The sequence below is a fragment of the Falco rusticolus genome, chromosome 1 (assembly GCF_015220075.1).
Source record: "Falco rusticolus isolate bFalRus1 chromosome 1, bFalRus1.pri, whole genome shotgun sequence".
NCBI classification, from domain to species: Eukaryota; Metazoa; Chordata; class Aves; order Falconiformes; family Falconidae; genus Falco; species Falco rusticolus.
Genome location: NC_051187.1, coordinates 106835822 through 106856030, shown reverse-complemented (window position 1 = coordinate 106856030; position 20209 = coordinate 106835822). Strand labels below are relative to the sequence as shown.

The 20209-nt window shown below is 44.9% G+C and overlaps 2 protein-coding genes and 1 long non-coding RNA gene across 3 annotated transcripts in view; 1 reads left to right on the top strand and 2 right to left on the bottom strand.

The window, feature by feature from the left end:
- LOC119154445 overlaps positions 1 to 10261 on the bottom strand; it is a 35099-nt gene extending 24838 nt beyond the window's left edge. The window contains exons 1-3 of the long non-coding RNA XR_005106468.1: positions 10179 to 10261; positions 9562 to 9630; positions 5483 to 5657 (exon numbers count right to left, since the gene is read on the bottom strand). This is a non-coding gene — a long non-coding RNA (uncharacterized LOC119154445). The remainder of the gene's footprint in view (positions 1 to 5482; positions 5658 to 9561; positions 9631 to 10178) is intronic.
- A 145-nt stretch (positions 10262 to 10406) lies between these two features.
- On the top strand, positions 10407 to 13183 carry MAD2L1 (mitotic arrest deficient 2 like 1). The gene is made up of 5 exons (XM_037394483.1): positions 10407 to 10528; positions 10660 to 10806; positions 10885 to 11005; positions 11729 to 11832; positions 12373 to 13183. The coding sequence occupies exons 1-5, from the start codon at positions 10453 to 10455 to the stop codon at positions 12543 to 12545; spliced, it is 621 nt and encodes a 206-aa protein (XP_037250380.1). The 5' UTR covers positions 10407 to 10452; the 3' UTR covers positions 12546 to 13183.
- An 800-nt stretch (positions 13184 to 13983) lies between these two features.
- On the bottom strand, positions 13984 to 17987 carry RPL7L1 (ribosomal protein L7 like 1). Its single transcript, XM_037394467.1, has 7 exons — positions 17872 to 17987; positions 17635 to 17743; positions 15713 to 15876; positions 15398 to 15535; positions 15024 to 15133; positions 14571 to 14783; positions 13984 to 14311 (listed from the first exon to the last, which is right to left on the bottom strand). The coding sequence occupies exons 1-6, from the start codon at positions 17883 to 17885 to the stop codon at positions 14575 to 14577; spliced, it is 744 nt and encodes a 247-aa protein (XP_037250364.1). The 5' UTR covers positions 17886 to 17987; the 3' UTR covers positions 13984 to 14311; positions 14571 to 14574.
- Positions 17988 to 20209: the final 2222 nt, after the last annotated feature.

Below are 20209 nucleotides of genomic sequence, written 5' to 3'. Positions count from 1 at the left end.
ACAGACACCAACAATTTCAGGCTACAAATCTCAAGAGGAAATAAGGGAGACATGCAGTTCTATGCCACAACTGCAGTCCATGTCCTTCTCCTCTACCCAAAGGCAAGGTGAATAGGGCTGCAACCAGGAAAAGAAAGGGGGGGGGGGGGGGGGCGGTAAAAGGCTCATGACGGGGCTGAGTAGGGACTGATACTGCCTGTTTTAAGGAACACCAAGCGTTATTTAACAGAACTCTGTAGAAAGAAAAGCTCGGGTAGCTCTAGCTAGGTCACAGATCAGCATTTTGTTTCAGACCAATACACACTAGCTTTTATCCAAACCTGGCCATAGTAACTTGTGGTTATTATTCATTAACACAGGGGTCAGGAGCTGTTTGTGAATTAGAACTTAATCAAGTTTCCAAAAATGCTTTTTAAATCGCATCAAAAATTGAATTGTAAAGGTGGAAAGCGTGTCACTGCCTTCTCAGATGGCCTGCAAAGGCATGCATTGTCATCTGCACACAAACACAAGTTATTCCCTTGTCACAACAGCACAGACATGAGCTTGGCCTATGTCTAGTAAAGTAGGTACAGTTGATATTTATGAGCTTTTAACATACTGAAAGTTAGCTAAACCATGCTTAATCACAATTCATCATCTCAAGAAATGGGGCCATTTTTTAGTATGTAAATTGTTTGCCTGAGTCTCAAAATACTGTGCAGGCAGTAGTTTCTCATTTGTGATTTCTCCACACAAATTTAAAGCCAACCATTTTCCAGTTCTGGTTGCGCTTAGCAGCTGTAAAATTCAGTTTATACTAACTACACATACGAGAACGACTCTCTCAAGCAGAGGTGGCTGATGAGCAGTACCCAGACAAACATCACAGAATCTTTTATGAACCTGTTATTTATGGCAGCATGACTACTGCAACCCCATCTTGAAGTAGGTGAAATTGAAAAATGGGGTCAGAAGTAAAAAAGAGGTAACATGACACAGCAAGTCATAGGTAAACGAGAATGTGAGAGTAAATCCTGTGCTTCCTGAGCTCTAGTTTCTTGCATACTCCTAAGAATGCACCCATATAGAGGTCATCTCTGTTAAATTGTTTTTGTTACTGCATGTTTGAAGTTGCTACACAAAGCTTTTGTCTACAATGCTTACCCACCATTAGATCATGCCCTTTGGCTCTACAGCACCCTGTTTAATGTTGGAGGATATCTAAGTAACATGTCTGCTACTGCATCTTTCCTCTGAGTTTTTGTTTAAGACTAGGTCTGGTTTTGTTACTATCAGTGTTTTTTCATTTTTCATGAAATATCAGCGCCACTGTCACTGGAGATGAAGTAACCATGTGTATGTCCTCTACTGCCTGCAGAGAACTTAGGTAGATTATTTTTCCTCTTTGTGAATAATGGTGCCATTTGCTTGGTAAATATAATGCAAAATCAGCAAGGGTAATGTGTAAAAACCTGCAGGTCAGCACAGATTATTACAACTTCCACATTCATGTGCAACCTGGTTGGCCAAAATGTGCCCAAGGACGCAGCAAGGTTAAGGCTGCTACAGAGATGAAATCTAAACATCATCAGTGTAATGCAAAACGCGTGTGTGGCAGTAACTGGAGACAGCCATTCACAGGGAGATAGAACTTTTGGCAGAGGTCAGCAATCTGGTCATGCTGTCAAGTAGAGCGAGTTCCATGTAACTTTGGGCATGGTGAAGAGAATACAAAAAGATGCAGAGCATTTTCCCCAGCAAATTAGCACAGGCAGCAAGCAGATATGGTAAATCATCCTGCAGCACTTTAGGAGATTATTTAGCTAATAACAGGAGACACGTACCCCTGAAGTTTACTATGATCACTAGGGCAGCATATCCTTATTATTGTTTCCCACCAATATTGTTTTGTGGGGTTTAAACATTGCTTACAATGAAAATGTCATCTAAACAAATGCATCTGTCGTTAAAAAGAAATATTGAAAGGGATTTTTGGTCATGAGTTTAATTCAGAGCAGATCTCAGTAACTTTAGATTTTACCAGTACTGAAAAGCTTACGCAAAGTGAAATTGTATGGAAAATAAAGTATGTGAATCACAAAACTTGGCAGCTGGACTGTGATTCTGGACTCTCTTTGCCAGGTCTGACCATTAAAACTCAATCTCTTCCTTTTCCCTTCTGTCTTCAAATGGATTTTCAATTCCCTTTTGTTCTGTGGCATAGTTTCAACAGATGGGACAAAGAATGTTGCCCAGCCAAACTAGCCTAAAGTTTGATGATGAGAACACTTCTCTAGGCATGGGAGACGAGGGTTTGGGTATCTTCTGGATACAAAAGTTACTGAACCTCAACCTTCCCAATGCTAGAAGACTTTTCATACCATAGTACTAAATAAGTGAGCATGAGCGTCATCACTGTCACATCTCTAAAAAAAAAGAAAAAATAGAACCTCTCTGTTCTTCAAAATAGAAGTACAGCAGTGATCAAGGCATCTCCAAGGTAGAAGTTGCAGAAATGGGGTGTACCTAAGCTTGCAGGACTTGTAAATCCTTTTTTGGAAACTTAGATCAAAACTGATTAGCCTCCCTGACAAGCAAGGCCGGAAATGAAACAGAGTGCTGACTCCCAGCCGCAGTAGCCATAAGGAACAGCGTCACCTTGCAAAACATTGCACAGTCACACCGCAGGGTCCCTGCGGAGAGCTTGTAACAAAAAAAGAAACCCTGGCCCAATATGTGGCTTAAGCCAAGAGCACAGCAAAGCAATGACACCACCACTTGATGCAACGGGGTAATCAGTTATAACTCAGCTTTAACCCTTTCTTGGTTTAACAGATTATATTGCATTTCTGCAAAAACTGCACTAACACTGCATTTAATTAAAAAATACTTCATTTTTTTCTCTCTGACAAATGTTAGATCATTGCTTAGGTTGCTGCTTCATTACATGCAAGTCCACATCCATGGTCTTCTTCATTTACATCTTCACAGGCTTAAAGAAACTTATGAGATCAAAGACGTGGCAAATCATTCAGCTAACACAAATGAATTAAACTTTGCTGTAGCTTAATGATTTTTTCCTTGGTAACAAGAGTGACCTGAACCTCACAGTAAGTACCTACTCTTAGCCTACCTGTCCACTAACTGTCTGATTACAACCATGGAATGGCTTACCTTAAGCAATAATGCCATGTTTTCACCCAAATCAGATTTCAAGGAAGGGAGCCTAAGGAACTATTAGCATTAAACTGCTACCCCCGTGACCAAGCCATGTGCTTTCCATTTTTACACTCCTAGCAATGTCATATCATGAGGTTTGGATGAGGCCATCCATTGTGTGAGAGATGCAGAAAACTAGCACGAACTTTCAAATATTGTTCCACTTTCTCTAGTTTTTTTTCTCTAAAAATTTTGCCAGTACTAACATAACAAGCAGTGAATAGTCCTTCTGGGGCCATTAATGACTTATAAAATAAGTGATTTTATTCAAATTGTACTAGCAAATCCTTTCTTTGCTTGTTTTCCTAGCTGCTTTGCACATGGTCCCACTGTCCACCCTGAAGTTATTTTTTTAAGGGCAAACAGAATCCAAAATAGTCTTCCCTGGTTTCTTAAGTGGCTGCCAGACTGAAAATGAATCAAGGACTAAACTCTAAGAAACACTTACATACTTACTCATTATTTGATGAGTGTCATTAAAAAAATAATTAAGTGGGACATTTCACCTTCCTGTGATCTACTTGATTAATAGAGAGAGAAGAGCTTCTTTACACTTCAAGCAGAATTGTATAAGCTTTGTACCTAGCTCAATGGTGTTCTTGTGCAAAGCCATCTTCTTTAATTGCTTTTAAGCTATCAGTGTTAGTAAGCAAATATTGCCACAGTTTTCAGAGGAAGGTATTTTTAACAATCCGTGTCACTTCTAGATTGTTCATATTTATTCTGCTATTAACCAGCAGAGCAGACAAGTTCTGGTGAAGACATCACTGAATGTTTAGAAGTCAGGCATTGTCTCTGTGCTATAGGATTAGATTTCCCAAGGCTGCAATGTGCAGTGAGAGATGCCAGTAGTGAGATGGAGAGGAACAGCTCAAGGTATAGTCCCAGCACAATGGCCTGGGTGCCTCACGAAATATTTTAGCTCATCTCACTGTCATGACACATCGATGGCCATTTGTTCTTCCATTTTTTTTTTAAAGAAAGGCATGCATAAATTTCTCAGAGCACACAAAAAAAGATGCTTTTCTTGAAACAAATTACGTACTTTGAAGAATTCCTCCTTCCATACAGGAATAGCTATCTTATTTAGAAAGTTATTCTTTACCATTTTCTTAATCTGTCCAATACTTAGGAGATAAGAATTTGAATATTTTGCATGCCTGCTTTCCCTAATGGTTATTATTATGACAACCAGGCACTTAACTCGCCCGGGGATTTAACGGTAGAAAAAAATGCATAAACACACCAATTTTCAAAAGGAAATTAAGGAATTACTCATATTTTTGCTTAAAATATTTCTAATGCTAATAATATGCTTTTCACAATATACTTACCTCTTCAGTCATCATAATTCTTAGGCATTATGTAATACAATTATGTAATTGTATTCCTTAAAACAGAATTAATTGAACAAGTCCACCATGGTTATACATCAGAAGTGACCCAACTGGAAAGCAATTACTAAATAACAATTGTCACCTAACATGCTGTAAACATACAACTGGATCCTATCAAAATTCCTTATGGCACTATCAAGGTATATTTACTATGCTACCAATCTTCTGGACCCTTTTGCTCCTCAGTATCTGATGACCCATTGACAGTCTAAGCCTCTGCTGATAAATCTCTTGTAGTACTCTTTAGAAGACCTGTTTTGAATTTAAAGCTAAACTGTGGTATACTGGCTTAGAAAGTCTAAACCACCTGAGAACTCCTCAGTTTTCCATTAATTTATCCATATGAAAACTTCAGATGTGACAGGAGTTAACATGAACTGGATTAACATTCATCTTTCAAATTATCAACTTTCAGCTTGGGAATTTAGTTGTAAAGGGGATTAAATTGTAAAGAGCTGGATTCAGTGGATTTCACATTACTTGTTACCACTGTAACATGACATCATCACGTACTATGGATTTTTCAAGGCATAAAAAGCTCATTCAAATTCTGCTTTTTCTGAGTCTGAACAGGATTCCTGTCTTCACTTGAAAACTTTAAAAATAATTGTTCATCAGTTAGTCTTGAGTGCAACAGCAACAAAAAGTAAACATCAGAACTGGGTATCAGGTTAAATATTTCCTTCATTCTGGAACAACGTTTTTAAAACTAGCAAAAGAAATGCATCTAAAACTTTTCTAAGCTGAAGTAGGTAACAGTGAGACGAACTCACAGCAGTTCAACACTGAACTGAAACGATGCAGATAATATATGTGCCTGCTGCCATCTCCCGGTAGTTTAGAGGTAAAACCATCATAAATGTACTAACTTTTTTCCTACTTACCCTTTAGAAAAAAATGCCAGGTCTTCGCCGTGGGCCGGGGGTGTGGGATGTGGAGAGAAAGACACAGTTGAATGTTGTTTTACAGAAGTATCTTTCAAAATGCTCGAAATCCACAAAAATTTCTTTCACTGTACAAGGCTGCCAGTATCTGGATGCACCTACCTTCTTACATTGCCTTAAATAAGGAAACATTAAATCAAATCTCTTTCATCTTACAGAAGAAATAAGTAGTTATCTGAGTAAGTCTAACTTCAAAATACATTCAGTACCACTGATAACATTTTAATTGAAAATTAATTTTAAGTTTCTACACTGTGTGTAAAACCAAAATAAGGAAGTCCCTTTGATAAGTCTACTCATATTAGAAGTTACAGTGCAGCTTATTAGCCCATACCAACTTATTTTAAAATATTTTTTTTTTAATGAATACTTAAAATTCCAGACAATCTTTCCCAGTCGCACCACTCTTTCACCCCTGTCCATGAAAGAATACAGTATTGCTTTATGCAATAAAATTCCATGGTTTATGTTTTAAAAAATAGCATTAGCCAGCTTGAAAAGAAATACAGTTATTTTGACAGTTGCCACAAGGTATCTGTACTTACCCTGCAAACTTTAACACTAAGACTGTTGAAAACAAACTGTACCAACAACAACAAAAAAGAAAACAAAATGAGCTTGGTAATAAAATGTCTGTCAAAAAGTGCAGTATTTTACATTGATTCTAGAGTTAATTTCAGAGAAGAATACATCACCAAAGGAAACCTGTGAGAGGACTATGAAGACACAATGGAAGACAGTAAAAAAGCTCACACACCCCAAAGCAATTTAAAGTTAGGAAAGTAACTTACAGACTTAGAAGATTTAAAAATAACTCTTACGTAAAGGAACAGTAATGGTACTTGGCTGTGCTGGTGGTCTACCTGATGTCCAGGAAAAGCTTCTCCTGGGAATCACCCAAATGTCACATCCTCCTATAGCACAGAAACTAAACAGCTGACAAAGAAAGTAACAGTTTCGCCAAGTATCAGGGAAGCTCAGCCAACTGAGGACTGCCTCACCTGGCAGGTCACCTACAACAACCACAAGCTGGGCTGAGAGAGGGAGCAGAATGCCTAACCTGCAGAAAAAGAATGAGCTCAACACTTGCCATGGAGTTTGAGTGCTGGCAGCTACAGGGATGGACAGCATTCTAAAACCCTAAGGAGAATCAAAGCAATGCAGAGAAAATAGGAGGGAAGAAGGCAAAAGGACTAGCTATTTCTATGGGCTCGAAAGTACGGGATCTCCTCCTGAAGCGTGGGAAATCACTCACTAGAGCTTGAGGTCTAGCAGAAAAGGTGAAGCACTAAGGCTCTGTCGGTCAGGGTAAGACTTCCTTTCTCTGCACAGGAAAAACTGGCTTTACTGAGGCTTAATATGACAACTTGTTAATGTGATATGAGGGCTTTTGTAGCAAACAGAACTTTCATTTCATAGACTATTTTGCTCTGCAGGAAGGAGAGACCTGTCCACATGATCCTGAGGAGAAAAAATCCCCAACAATTGGGAACAAACTCTACAAGTGGATTATGTCTTCCACTGAATGACTATGGGAATGTGACCTGGGTTGCCTTAAAAAATGTGAAGGCGTACCAGTGATATGGACTGTTCTAGGTTCGTTGACAATTGCTATGGAGAAGCAATCATTAAATGCTGCAGAAGAGCCAAGCTAAATAGGGAACATTTCCTTCCACAAAAAGAGAATTAAAAAAACTCTGTCATAACATGAACCAATAATTGACAAAGAGAGCAATGACTAAAGAATCGTAAGAGACCTAAATTAAATACAACTGGGATTTCACATTCCTTATGAAAATTAAGGGTTTTAGCATGAGATAATTAAAGCAAGCCAGCTCCTGGTGTGCCAGAACATATAACTCACCCTGTCAACTTCGTTCCTGAGGGTCCCTCAGAGCTGGTCAGGAAGCAGGCTGGCAGCCACAGAAATTATTCACTAACCCGTGGCAGGCTTTCTGCTGCCCTCCCTTGCAAGAGCCCTGCAGCCTTCCTTCTGTCACGTAGCTGTACATGCACCATCATCGCATGGAGCGTACCCATTCAGTAACACGACTAAAGGACTTACGTACTTACAACCTCATCACGCTTGACCGGGCTGCAGTCAAGTGGTGGCCACAGATCAGTTACACAACAGATAAGCATACATTCCCTGGGTGCCTATGTTGAGGGGTATTGGACTGACCTAGCCAAGAAGGTGAGTGACACTGACCTAAACAAAGTGAAGAAAATGAAGCTTTATGGAGCTTAGGCCTCATAACAGAGAAACAAAGATGAGATAATCAGAGAATGTGAAGGGAAAAGCAGCAAACACACATTGTCAATAACTAAACCTTCACACTATTTGGGGGGGGGTGTGTGTGTGTGTGTGTGAAGAACATCTCGATGACACGAGAAGACCACGAAGAACATTCTAGTAGAAGAAATACAAAGGCTAAGAAAAAGCAGGACACTACTTAATGGAAAAGACTGAACTTCTCAAAACTAATGAACCGGTCATGGAAAAATAATATGTTAGAAGGCAAAGGGAAATATTAGCAGCTTAGGAGAAAGGAGAGGTATTGAAAACATGCAGTTCTTATCATTAGATTACATTGCAGCATATATAAGAAATGTAAAGAAGAGCAGTAACTCATTGTAAAAGGGAAACATTTCCCTAAAGAGTGAGAAAAATTAAAATTCCAAAATGCAAAGGTGTTGCTTGGGTTTGTGGTTGTTGTTGCTTGTTGGAGGTTTCTTTTGGGTGGTGGGTGGGGGCAGATGACACATCAGGGCAGAAACCAGTGTTAACTGCTATACAGAACTGGGAATAGAGAAGTGATCCAAAACTCTGTGAAATACCATGCCAGGTTCACTGAAGGAAGCTTAGTTTTCACGGAGGTACTGGGGATCATCACCACCTCTCAATACCTGCCAGATGAATCTTGCAAGGAATAAAGATGCAATTAAGCCTATTGTTGATAAGCATATCTGCCTGATCATATCAACAACAGATCTTCAAGCTATCTACAATGAAATGAATTTGCTAAACCAAGAAGCATTTCGATTTTTTTCTTCCATTTGGTTTTAACAATAAAAAAAGCTAGAGGAGAAACATTTAAGTATTAATCATAAGTTCTACTGTTTTTGCCTAACCTCAGGCAACTGGGCTTTCAAGCCCTTATATATTTACCACAAAAATGAGCAGCTCACCAAAAACCCCAGAGAAAGCAAAACAGATGAAAAGCCAAGTGGGGGAAAAAAAGGGGAGTTGAGACCATTTTAGCATAGATGAGCACAATAGTACATAAGGTTTGAAGCAAAACAGCCAATATACACAGCTATCTAGCTTCTAGAAGCTGGGCTTCGGATGAAAAATGCTTCCATTACCATAGGCTTTGAAATACACCACTCAAAATATTTTATTCAGAAGATAAATGTGTAACTCAATCACTAGTGATCAAGACCCAGAATAAAGTTCTCTAGGTTAATAACTGAATTATTCAGACGCTTTCAGAACTTCAGCATATGATTACAGGTCTGCACTATTTGTTTTAAATCACAGCACCCTGAAGCAACTGTACTTCCTCTTAGAGCAAAAACTGGAACAAACCAGGAGTCTTAGCTTTTGAGAAAAAATATTGTATTATGATAAAATAAGCCATCACACCATTGATTCACTCTTTTAGCACTTGGCCTACTGTGCCGTGTATTGATCATATGACTTTTGTCCTAGGCTAAAAAGGTCGCTTAATTTTAAGGCTGTTCTGATCACTTTAGGGCATCTAACGCAGGTGTATCTTAGATGGTAACGTCTACTCATTCCAGATGCTTCAGAAAATCCTATTCGGGGAAGGATTTCATTTGCAGCTCTTCCATGCCCAACAAACCCATTCACTTTTCACGTATTTGCTCAATGTTACCAGCTGACTAGCTGGCCACCTAGTTACTATCCCAGTAGACTATGGCCTCCCCTCTTTTTGATACTCTTCAAATATATGAACACTTAACATTTACTTGCTGTTTTGCTTGGTCTTTCTTACCTATTAGCCTCTGCTACAGTTTCCTCCGTTTGATATCCACCGCCAACTGCAGTATCTTCTTTGGTGTCCCTGTAATAAAATGATTGAAGTGCTTTGACAAACTAGCAATTGCCCTTCACCATGGCAGCCAGGCAGCAGAGTGGGTATGCCCTGAGGGGTGAACTTGTGGGCTCCCTACCACTCTAAATGCCTCTTAACCCCTTTCTTTGTGTGTTACCCACTACCCTACGGATTTAAGGAAAAAGTGTCCCATCCTGCCTTCCCCGGTTCTCCCTGCCTGCCTTTTAATAGTGCTTGCAGAAAAGGCCAGTTTTTAGTCAGCTACCACATGATTTACAGAGTGAACGCTACCAAAAGTCACCTAGAGGTGCTTGCTTCGCTTCATTCGTGCCTGGAAAGCATTACTTCAAAGTTCAAAAGCGCCTTCATAAGGACGAATGTACCTAAACACACCGAAAGCAAACTTCCAACAGCACTTCCAGGGCGAAGCCTCACTGCACCCCCAGCCTGCTCTTCCCTCAGCCCCGCCACAGGTGACTCTTCCCTCGGCCCCGCGCCACGCCACGCCGACTCGAGCTGGTGGGACGTGTAACGCGCTAAAACCTTTGTTTTCTTACAGGTCGCCGCCCAACCTGCAGCTTTCTATCGATAGCAGCCCCGCTTCGCCACAAAAGTCGGGCCACAGCCAGCGCACTCCTTCCCCTCAGGAACCGCCTCTCCTCAGGCGCGGCGCGCCCCCCCCCCCCCGCCTTCCCGCCTCCGGCGGCACGCGGCGCAGGCGCAGGCAGGCGGCGCGCGGCCCCAGGCGCACGCGCGGCGGCAGGGCCAGAGCCGGGCGGGGCGGGGCCGGATTTGAACCGGGCGGCGGGGAAGCGGTGGCCGCGCACCGCCATGGCTAAGCAGCAAGGCCGGGAGCAGCAGGGCATCACCCTGCGGGGCAGCGCCGAGATCGTCGCCGAATTTTTCTGTAAGGGGCCAGCAGGGGTGGGGGGTGGGGAGGGGGGAGGGGGAAGGCTGGTAGGCTTCCTGCGGGGCTACATGGCCGCCGGCGGGGGGGCCGGCCGCCTCACGCTGCCGTTCCTCTTCTCCCCGTCCCAGCCTATGGAATCAACAGCATCCTCTACCAGCGTGGCATCTACCCCCCCGAGACCTTCACCCGCGTCCAGAAGTACGGGCTCACCCTCCTGGTCACCACCGACCCCGAGCTGAAGAACTACCTGAACAACGTGGTGGAGCAGATGAAAGGTAGGTGGGCGGGGGGGGGGGGGGGGAGTGTGTATCCCTGCCGGCGCCGCTCGGCGTAACTGCTGTGGCTTCTTTCAGAGTGGCTGTACAAGTGCACGGTGCAGCGCCTGGTGGTGGTCATCTCCAGCATCGAAAGCAGTGAGGTCCTAGAGCGGTGGCAGTTTGACATCGAGTGCGACAAAACCGCCAAGGAGGAGAGGTGAGTAATGCTGCCTGCCGCGCCTGCTCGTCCCTGTGCCCCATAACTCTGCAGGGACAAGGCAAATGCCGTGTATGTTAGCGCCGTCCTGGTTCCGCGGAGCAGCCCAGGCAGCCTGCCCTCAGTATGAGCATGGATGGTGTTCTTTCAAACCTTACCGAACCTATACAATGGTTGCAAAAGTCTTCGAAGACCATCAGGTCTGACCGCTGACTCAGGACTGCCGTGCCCACCACTAAACCAGGTTCCCTAAGCACTGCATCTATGTGTTTTTAAAACTTTCTTTCTTCTGCTATTCCTTCTGTTTGTCTGCAAACTAGTCATATGATTGAAGCATGTATAATCCTCAGGTGTTGGGTTTTATTTTTTAAAGCATCAGATCAAAGCTTGATTTTTAATCTTCAACAAAGTACATAAAATCCTGTTGCAGGCACGTGCCCTCAAGAACTACTGCTTTTCTGCTGTTATGCCAAAATGTTTTCATCCATGACGATCTGAGAATAAATGTAACATTCCTTACAAGTACTATGAGGCTTCACAAACAACAATAGGAAACTATCACTTAACTTTTCTAAGCCTATCTACCTAGGGCTTAAAAAAGCATCACTACCGTATCAAAATCCAACACCAAACAAACAAACAGAGCTCAATAGAGAGAACTATTTAGAAAAGTAATTATAGTGGAAGCTTCACTTTCTTAACAGAATTTTCTTATTTTTCCAGTGCACCACGAGAAAAATCTCAGAAAGCTATTCAGGATGAAATCCGATCTGTTATCAGACAAATAACTGCCACAGTAACTTTTCTGCCACTGTTGGAAGCTGCCTGTGAGTACTTCTAACTTCACTGAAGAAATCAAACATTTCTTTTGGAAAACCTTAACAACTTTGCCACTTTAGAAAATAATTTTCTGCCATTTAATCATTGCATGTCATATACCAGCACATTTCTGAGACAGCGTTTTCTTAGACTGAGATCAGGACAGAAGTCACGGTGACTTAACTAAAGTTATAAAATTAGTATGTGTACTCTGAGGAATGTTTTCATAAACAATTATTTTGTGACAGGCTTGTATAAATAACCATTGAGTTCATGTGAAGTGTTACACAGAGCTCAGCTCCACAGCATTTTGACATTTCAAAATAAAAATTCACATAACTTTCGAGAAAATAAAAATGGCTACACATGAATATAACCAGACGTGTTTCCATGCTTGAACTACTATTTCTTTTCCACATAACTAGCATCAGTGTAATTATTGAGAACCTTGGTTCACGTCTCAAGTTATAGAAGATGCACTTTTTAATATTAAACATGCTATTTTCTTCTCTGTATGTTACTGTTAATTTGTTCCCACTTGTTTACAGGTGCCTTTGACTTGCTGGTATATACAGATAAAGATTTGGTAGTGCCAGAGAAGTGGGAAGAGTCAGGACCACAATTTGTAGCCAATTCAGAAGAGGTTCGTCTTCGTTCCTTCACTACTACCATCCACAAAGTAAACAGTATGGTGGCTTACAAAAAGGATTCCTTCCCCTAAGACATGGAGGGGGGCGGCATTTGTATATATCCTCTCACCCTGTATAGTTTGTTAATAGCGCAGCTAAGCCATGAACATGTCATTACTGTTGCTCTTGCTGAAGTATAATACAGAAAAAAAGGCAATGTGTTTGTCTGTGATAACGTGGTGTAACACTAGACTAAGGAGGCATTGTTTTTAAAACTGTATGAGCTAATCTAATGGTGTGTTGAACTACCACATTCACTAGAAAAACTGCCAAAATCTAGGATTACCTGCCAGAATTATTTTCAGATCCTGTTATTTAGTATTTTAAGATTATAATAAACTACATTCTATTGAGAGGTTTAAGTTCTCTCTGGCACTAAAAAAAAAAAATAATCTCATTTCCAACATGCCCATTCTTTGTTAAAAGCCTGGGCTGTTTTGAGAACCTACCCCAAAATGAATTAACAGCACAATTCTGAAGTTACTTGTACCTCTTTAAGATGAAAGCAGCTGTCTTACAATGAAAATCTTAAATATGCGAAGCCTTGTATATTAATGACTGCTAGGCTTGATTCTGGGGACGGTGAAGTCAGTTTGTCTAGTGTTTGTCAAGCATTTTTTATGTATCATTTTATAGATTAAAGGTTGAAATTGTATAGTGTTCTAAGTCAGAGCGTGTATAATGCTTTGAGATGGTTTTATAAATCTTTTTTTCTAACTTGCAGAACACCCTCAGGGCATCCTACTTTATTGTTACTTTAACTGTGTCCTCCAAGTCTCAAAACACGCATTGTGGAGTCAATATGAAATCCATTCATGGATTAATAGCTTATGTCCACTTAAGTCTTCAAGTAACAGTACAAATGGTCACAGTGCTTTCCATATTTGTTAAATATACACAGGACTAACCTGCTTTTGTACTCGAAGTTAGGGATTTAAAAGTGTGTCTATAAAACTTTCAGGCTCTTCCATTTTTTGCTCATTTCCTTCACCAAATTCACTTCAGCCAGAGTATTTTAACTTTTCCCGCTCTTCTAGAGAGATACACAATTCTTCCTGTTAATTTCAAATGTTTATTTCATTTCAAATGTTTATTTAAAAATGTTGCTTACATGTACTCCACCACTGTATTACAAAGCTTCTGGGCTTTCCCAAAGCCAGCAGTTCTCTCCCCAATCTCGCAGAAGTGAAGAACAGGCAGCCTTTTGTAAGTCACAAACTTCTGGCTTTTTAAAATAAATACAATACTCTGAAAAAGTGTTACCTCATTCCCTACTAGGGCTTGCTCTGCAGTAACAGGAACACCTAGTGTCTTCCGCCTGTTAGCAATATCCTTAAGCAGGTGACTGCACTACCCCTTTACACCTAGGAGGTGCACTTCAAGAAGTGCAACTTCAAGCACTTCCCCTGGGGAGGACTGGATCAAAGCAGTGAGTGCAAATCAACTCTTGACAGAAAGTTGCACCAGAGAACTGACAACCACTGCTTTATACCACAGATGAGATCAGGATGTAACTGGTACAGAGCCAGCAGTAATGAGCATTAAAAAAATAGAAATTGTTTTACAGAGATGCAGGAGTCAGGTTTCTCCAGAAAGTTGCTTCGTTCTTGTACCAATACAATTTATCTTCTCCTTTAAAAAGGACCAGCCCAAAATCCATCAAGGCCATCTCCATTATCATCTGTATATTTTTTCTTTATTTTTCACAGAGGTATTAACAGTCAAGAGATATAGTGTATCGCTGCACAATGTCCATGAAAAGGAGCAGGTTACAAATCCAGAATATTTCACAAAGACCCTGCACAACAGAAAAAAAAGAAAAAAAGCCCTGTCACATTAATGCATTCCCAGCAGTCAAGCTTTTATAGAGGTGTCCAATGGATTTGCTGATACCTAATGGGACCCACACTCTTATCTTCCCCAGCCATGAGGGTCAATTCTGTAGGGCAAAGGATCAAAACCAAAGAAGTCCCCCTCATCTCCGATGGCAGTATAGTTATTCTTAGGAAACCGAACAAAGGGTAAGATTTAGAGGGTACACAACAGGCATTCCTCACCTGACTAGTTGAGCTGACGTATAAGCTGGTTGATTGCTTCACCTCTGCAGCCAGGCTTACCCATTTCCTTGAGGAAACCCACTTTGTTACGTGAAGCATGGCGAGCCACTGACAGATGGAATGGCCACAGAAAGCTTGTGACTTTTTTGAAATACTTCCCAGCTGAGTAGATTTCATGAATAAGGTCTTCCAGGCAAATAATACCACACCTCCCTGCAGGAGAAAAAAAATAATTAAAAAGAAAACAAACAAAACAACAAAAAGGCCCCCCACAAACAACACATACATGAGAGATGCCTGACTGTATTACCTTTCCTCACACCACTCCAGAACTGCCAATCCCCCATATACGAGTCTTGCAAGGTACTTCTCCCTCCCCTCCCTCTTAGATCAGATTGCAAACTCTCAACATTCGCCTCTTTTCTTGATTAACTTCCTCATCCTCTCCCTTACCTAAATGTTCCTCTATCAGCACGTTGTCTGTCAGAGGCATCCTCTTTTTGCCAATCTTGGCTTGGCCCCGCTTCAGGATGAGCTCTCGTACAGATTTCAGGTTAGGGTGCCTGTACAAAACCAAAAAGACAGATTCTGTAACACAGAGACACAATACAGCGGGAAGTCTCACCCCACTTCTTCATACACAGGAGGAAAGTAAACCAGTTATGTTTAGAACAATGAGAAAAGGGACGATAACAAGCTTTATATCTAAAGTTGATACAGTTTTGAATGTTACTGAAAAAGCCAGCTATGGATTTGTGATACCATATGCAGAATCAAAAAGCTACAATATTTACAAACTACCATCAAGTCACAGGACTGGTACTTACCCCCACGCCACATAAGGTTCCACAATCCGCAGCATCTTCAGTGATAACGGAGTTAGTTTAACAAATGTTCCAGTGAAATTTTTTCTCAGACGCAGCAACTCAATCACTCTGCTTACCCTCTTACTCACTCCCTTAATACTGAGTAAGAAAAACACACAACTATTATTAATCACATTTCTCTAATACAGCAACAAAAAGCCTCAGATTACCTACAAGGAGCATGTCTTGGTAAATCACACTTCCTTTGCTTAGAAACAATATTACAGCTACATATGATAGCAACAATAAAGGTAAGGAGTAACAGAAGTTTCTTACTCTGCAATCCGCACAACAAAGGCAAGTTTGTGCTCCTGAGGTACCACTGTCTGTCCAGGTCTCTGCTCCATGCGCCTCAGCCGGGTTTCATCTCGGTGTTTTCGCCATGAATCTCGAACAAAAGCCTCAAGGCGTTTAAACTGGATTTGTTTCCCCTTCTGGTGCTAAAGACAAAAGGATAAGAAATTATTGCCCTTCCCAGCAGTCTTAACAGGTTTGCATCTCAAAGGCCAAGTGAAAATCAGAACTTGACGAGCTACGCTATTTCAGTTTTGGAGACAGTAAGAAGAAAATAAATTTCATAATCTAAATCCAAGGGAGACAGAACTGAGGGACAACATGAATTTACAAACAGCAAGCTATAATTCATGAGCACTGAACAAAGAGGTTTTCCCCGGGGGTGGGGTGGGTGGAAGGGGCGGGGGGAACAGAGCAAGACCAAGACCCAGGGTACTTCAGGCACAGGAGAAATCAAATGGAAGCATTTGCAGCCACAAACAAACAGATCTTTGCAACTGCATACACAGCGTAGCCAGCCACTGGGAAAGTCAGAAATGTATGTATCTGGGTAAAACAAATGCTACAGAAATACTCTAGTGTGACTCAAAATTACCATCCCACAAAAAATGACCAGGTTTAAAGTCCTTTTCTATAAAGACACACACAAAAGAATCCAAACGTTCTAAGAATTTACTAAGTATTACTAATTTAAACACACAACACTCACCTCACTTGAAAAAATAATTAAGCTACTTTTCAGAATGATGGGAAAACTTAGAAGTTTTTTTTTTTAAATAAAGAAGATGTTTAAATGCCTATCCTTAGCTCAGGAACAAGTACATCCACCTAAATCATAGTGCTTTCTCATACGAATAGGAGTTAAACATGCATGACAGTTACCCAGTACTACTCAAGATACACTACTAGCTAAATTACTAGGCCATTTCAAATTAAAGAATCTTATGTTACGTGTCTTCTATTTCACCTTGTAAGTCACCCATGAAATTGGTTTGAATTTTCAAAGCAGGTAGACCGAATCGAAATTTTACCACTAGGGTCAAATTTCTAATAAGAATCTTAAAAGGTGACTATTTTACATTACCACTTATGGTTCCACTTCCACCTTGGAAATACAGTAAGCCACGAATGCATTTACAAATGCAGTATCTAACAAAAACGGCAGGGGTTTTGCACACAATCCCACCAATGCCACAGAAACCAATTCACTGGGAAAGCTCTGAGGCAGTTCCAAAACAGGCACCTGCTACGTCAGCCAAGATGGAGCAGAACAGGTCTCAAATTCTGAAACAGAAAGGTGTGTGATGCTCTGCCAGGCTGGAAACCGCAGCCTGCCTCTGTGTTAGCAGACATGCAGACAGGGGCTTCACTGGGACCTGTCTGTGCTCCAACAGATTTACCTAGCTAATGACAGGCAGCTGAGCCTAAACGCACTCTCAGCAAAGCACAGTCTCCAGGAGGGTTTCCAATGCAAAGGCAACCTGGTTTCAGACTATGTAATCCCACGGCAGCACTACATTTTGCCACGCGTGGCTGTACACATACCCACCCTAGCAATCACTGATCCAAGAGGCACAATTCAGTCTTCCATACACTACTGTGGCAGCCTAGCAAGCCAGGAAACTTTGTCTTTTTCACAGGGCTCAGGGCCAGGTTCAGAAGACTTTCAACAACTGAAGAGACAACCCAGGCGTGCCCTCAGAGGTAACCAACAGGCCATCACTGTACCAAGGCAGTCTCTGCCACCTCCCCTCGCGGGGGGGGGATGAGCCCCACGAAATTACGCTTCCCCCCTCCAAAACACAAGCAGGGGACAGCTGCGGACTCCCGCCGGCCTCAGCTGACCCCCCGCCCCCAGCCAGCTCCCACCGCCGCCCCGGGGACGGCCCCAGGCCAGCCCCTACCTTCCGCTTGTTGAGCAGCGCCTGCTTGGCCTGGGTAGCCTTGATGGCCTGGTAGGCCTTCCTCTTCTTCAGCAGGTTCTCCGGCACCAGCGGGATCCGCCGCCGCGGCCTGCAGGGCGGGAGAAGCCGGTCACATCCCGCAGCCGCGCACCCCGACCCCCCGCACCCCGCCGCCCCCAGCCCCGCCACCACGCAGCCCCCGCGGATGGCGGCGGATCGCGGGCGCCCCGCACTCACTCCTCCTCCGCCATCTTGCCGCCAGCGCCGCTGCGCACGCGCGAGGGCGGGGCGGGGACATGGCCGCGCGCGGCTCCCCGGGCGGCGGCGGCGGGGGGCGGGCGGCTCCCGCTGTCACCGCCCGCGTGACGGGGCACGGGCGGGGTGGCGGTGGTTTGAAAGCTTAAAGGTTAACGGCGAAGCCTGCAAAGCAAGGCCGCAGCCTCAGCAGGGACTGCTGTGAAACCGGCTGCCTTCTCCGCCTTGCCTCAAAGCTCCCAAAGAATACTGGAGGAGAAAAAATTATTTATAAAAAATAATAAATAAAGGCACAGGCAGTGTCCGTAAATGCCCTCAGCTGTTCCAGCCGGTGCCCGGCCAGCGTGGGGGCAGCTGAGGTGGGGGCAGCGCAGGCCTGGCCTCAGGCACGCTGCTGAGGCGGTGCTGTGAGAGGCGACAGCAAACCCGCGCAGAGCTGTGCCCGCGGGGTGACGCGCCCTCCCTCCCTCCCGGCCGCAGCTCACTGCCCCTCAGGGGACGCCCCGGCCAGGGCTGTGCCCACAGGGCGCGGTGCCCTCCCTCTGGGCCGCTCGATGCCCCTCAGGGGACGCCCCGGCCAGGGCTGTGCCCACAGGGCGCGGTGCCCACAGGGCGCGGTGCCCTCCCTCTCGGCCGCTCGATGCCCCTCAGGGGACGCCCCGGCCAGGGCTGTGCCCACAGGGCGCGGTGCCCTCCCTCTCGGCCGCTCGATGCCCCTCAGGGGACGCCCCGGCCAGGGCTGTGCCCACAGGGCGCGGTGCCCTCCCTCTCGGCCGCTCGATGCCCCTCAGGGGACGCCCCGGCCAGGGCTGTGCCCACAGTGCCGGTGCCCTCCCTCTCGGCCGCTCGATGCCCCTCAGGGGACGCCCCGGCCAGGGCTGTGCCCACAGTGCCGGTGCCCTCCCTCTCGGCCGCTCGATGCCCCTCAGGGGACGCCCCGGCCAGGGCTGTGCCCACAGGGCGCGGTGCCCTCCCTCTCGGCCGCTCGATGCCCCTCAGGGGACGCCCCGGCCAGGGCTGTGCCCACAGTGCCGGTGCCCTCCCTCTCGGCCGCTCGATGCCCCTCAGGGGACGCCCCGGCCAGGGCTGTGCCCACAGGGCGCGGTGCCCTCCCTCTCGGCCGCTCGATGCCCCTCAGGGGACGCCCCGGCCAGGGCTGTGCCCACAGTGCCGGTGCCCTCCCTCTCGGCCGCTCGATGCCCCTCAGGGGACGCCCCGGCCAGGGCTGTGCCCACAGTGCCGGTGCCCTCCCTCTCGGCCGCTCGATGCCCCTCAGGGGACGCCCCGGCCAGGGCTGTGCCTGCTGCGAGCGCCGCGCAGTGGAAGTAGCAGCCTCGCGGGGCTGTGGCCGTGCCTGACCGCTGGCCCTGCGGCCCATGGGGCCACAAGAGGTCCTTGGGCCTGACGCGTCCCTCTGCCCAGCTGTCCTGCTGCGAGGGGGCAGCTCACCGTGCCGGGGCCCACCACGCAGTCAGTGCCTCTCAGAGACAGCCGGCCTTCCCACCCTCGCCTGAGCATCCCGGGGAACTTTGCTGGCAGGAACTGGCCATTTTCTTCCCTTCCGTGATGGCTCCCAAGCACAGCAGCCCTGCCCCCAACTGCCCGAAGGGCCGCACAGAGCCACCAGGGATGCCTGGGGTGTAGGTGGGTGGCTCAACGCAGCCATTCTGAGGAAGGGACCCCAAATGTGTCCTGGGTCCTGTAAAGTGAGAAGGCGTGCCAACCTCGCCTGCCGGGAGCCGGGCGGTGCGAGGGGGCGGCACGCCATCCACGTCCGGCTGTGATGGAGAGCCGGGGTGGTTGTGAAACAAGGGCATCCTTGGGGATGGGGAGCTGCAGTGCAGACAAGCCCTTGGGAGAGGGGAAAGTGGGACAAGTGGTTTGGCCAGCAATCTCACCCGTAGATGGTGCCATAGGCTCACACGAAGGAGATGTTGATGCATCTGATGAGGCTGTATTGTGTTCTGCCTCGACCTCTTTGCCAAGTGGGGTAGAAGAGGGGGGACATCTTCATTGCCTTTCTAATCAACTTCATTTACACCAACCGTAGTTTCCTCTTAACAGCTGAGAGCTTGAGCCTTTCACTAGAAACGACAGCATTTAACTGCTCACCTCAACGACTGCAAACCTTTATGATGCTGTAAATTAGGCCACTTCTATTTTGACACCTAATACTTGAATATCTGTATTTAGAAGCGTGACCCCGCATTCCAGTACCTGCTCAGACATATGCTCTGCAAATAACACACCCCTTGGGGAGCAAACTGAGCTTCCTACCAACTGTTCTCTGATGCAACCTTTTGGATTATGAGACAGAAAG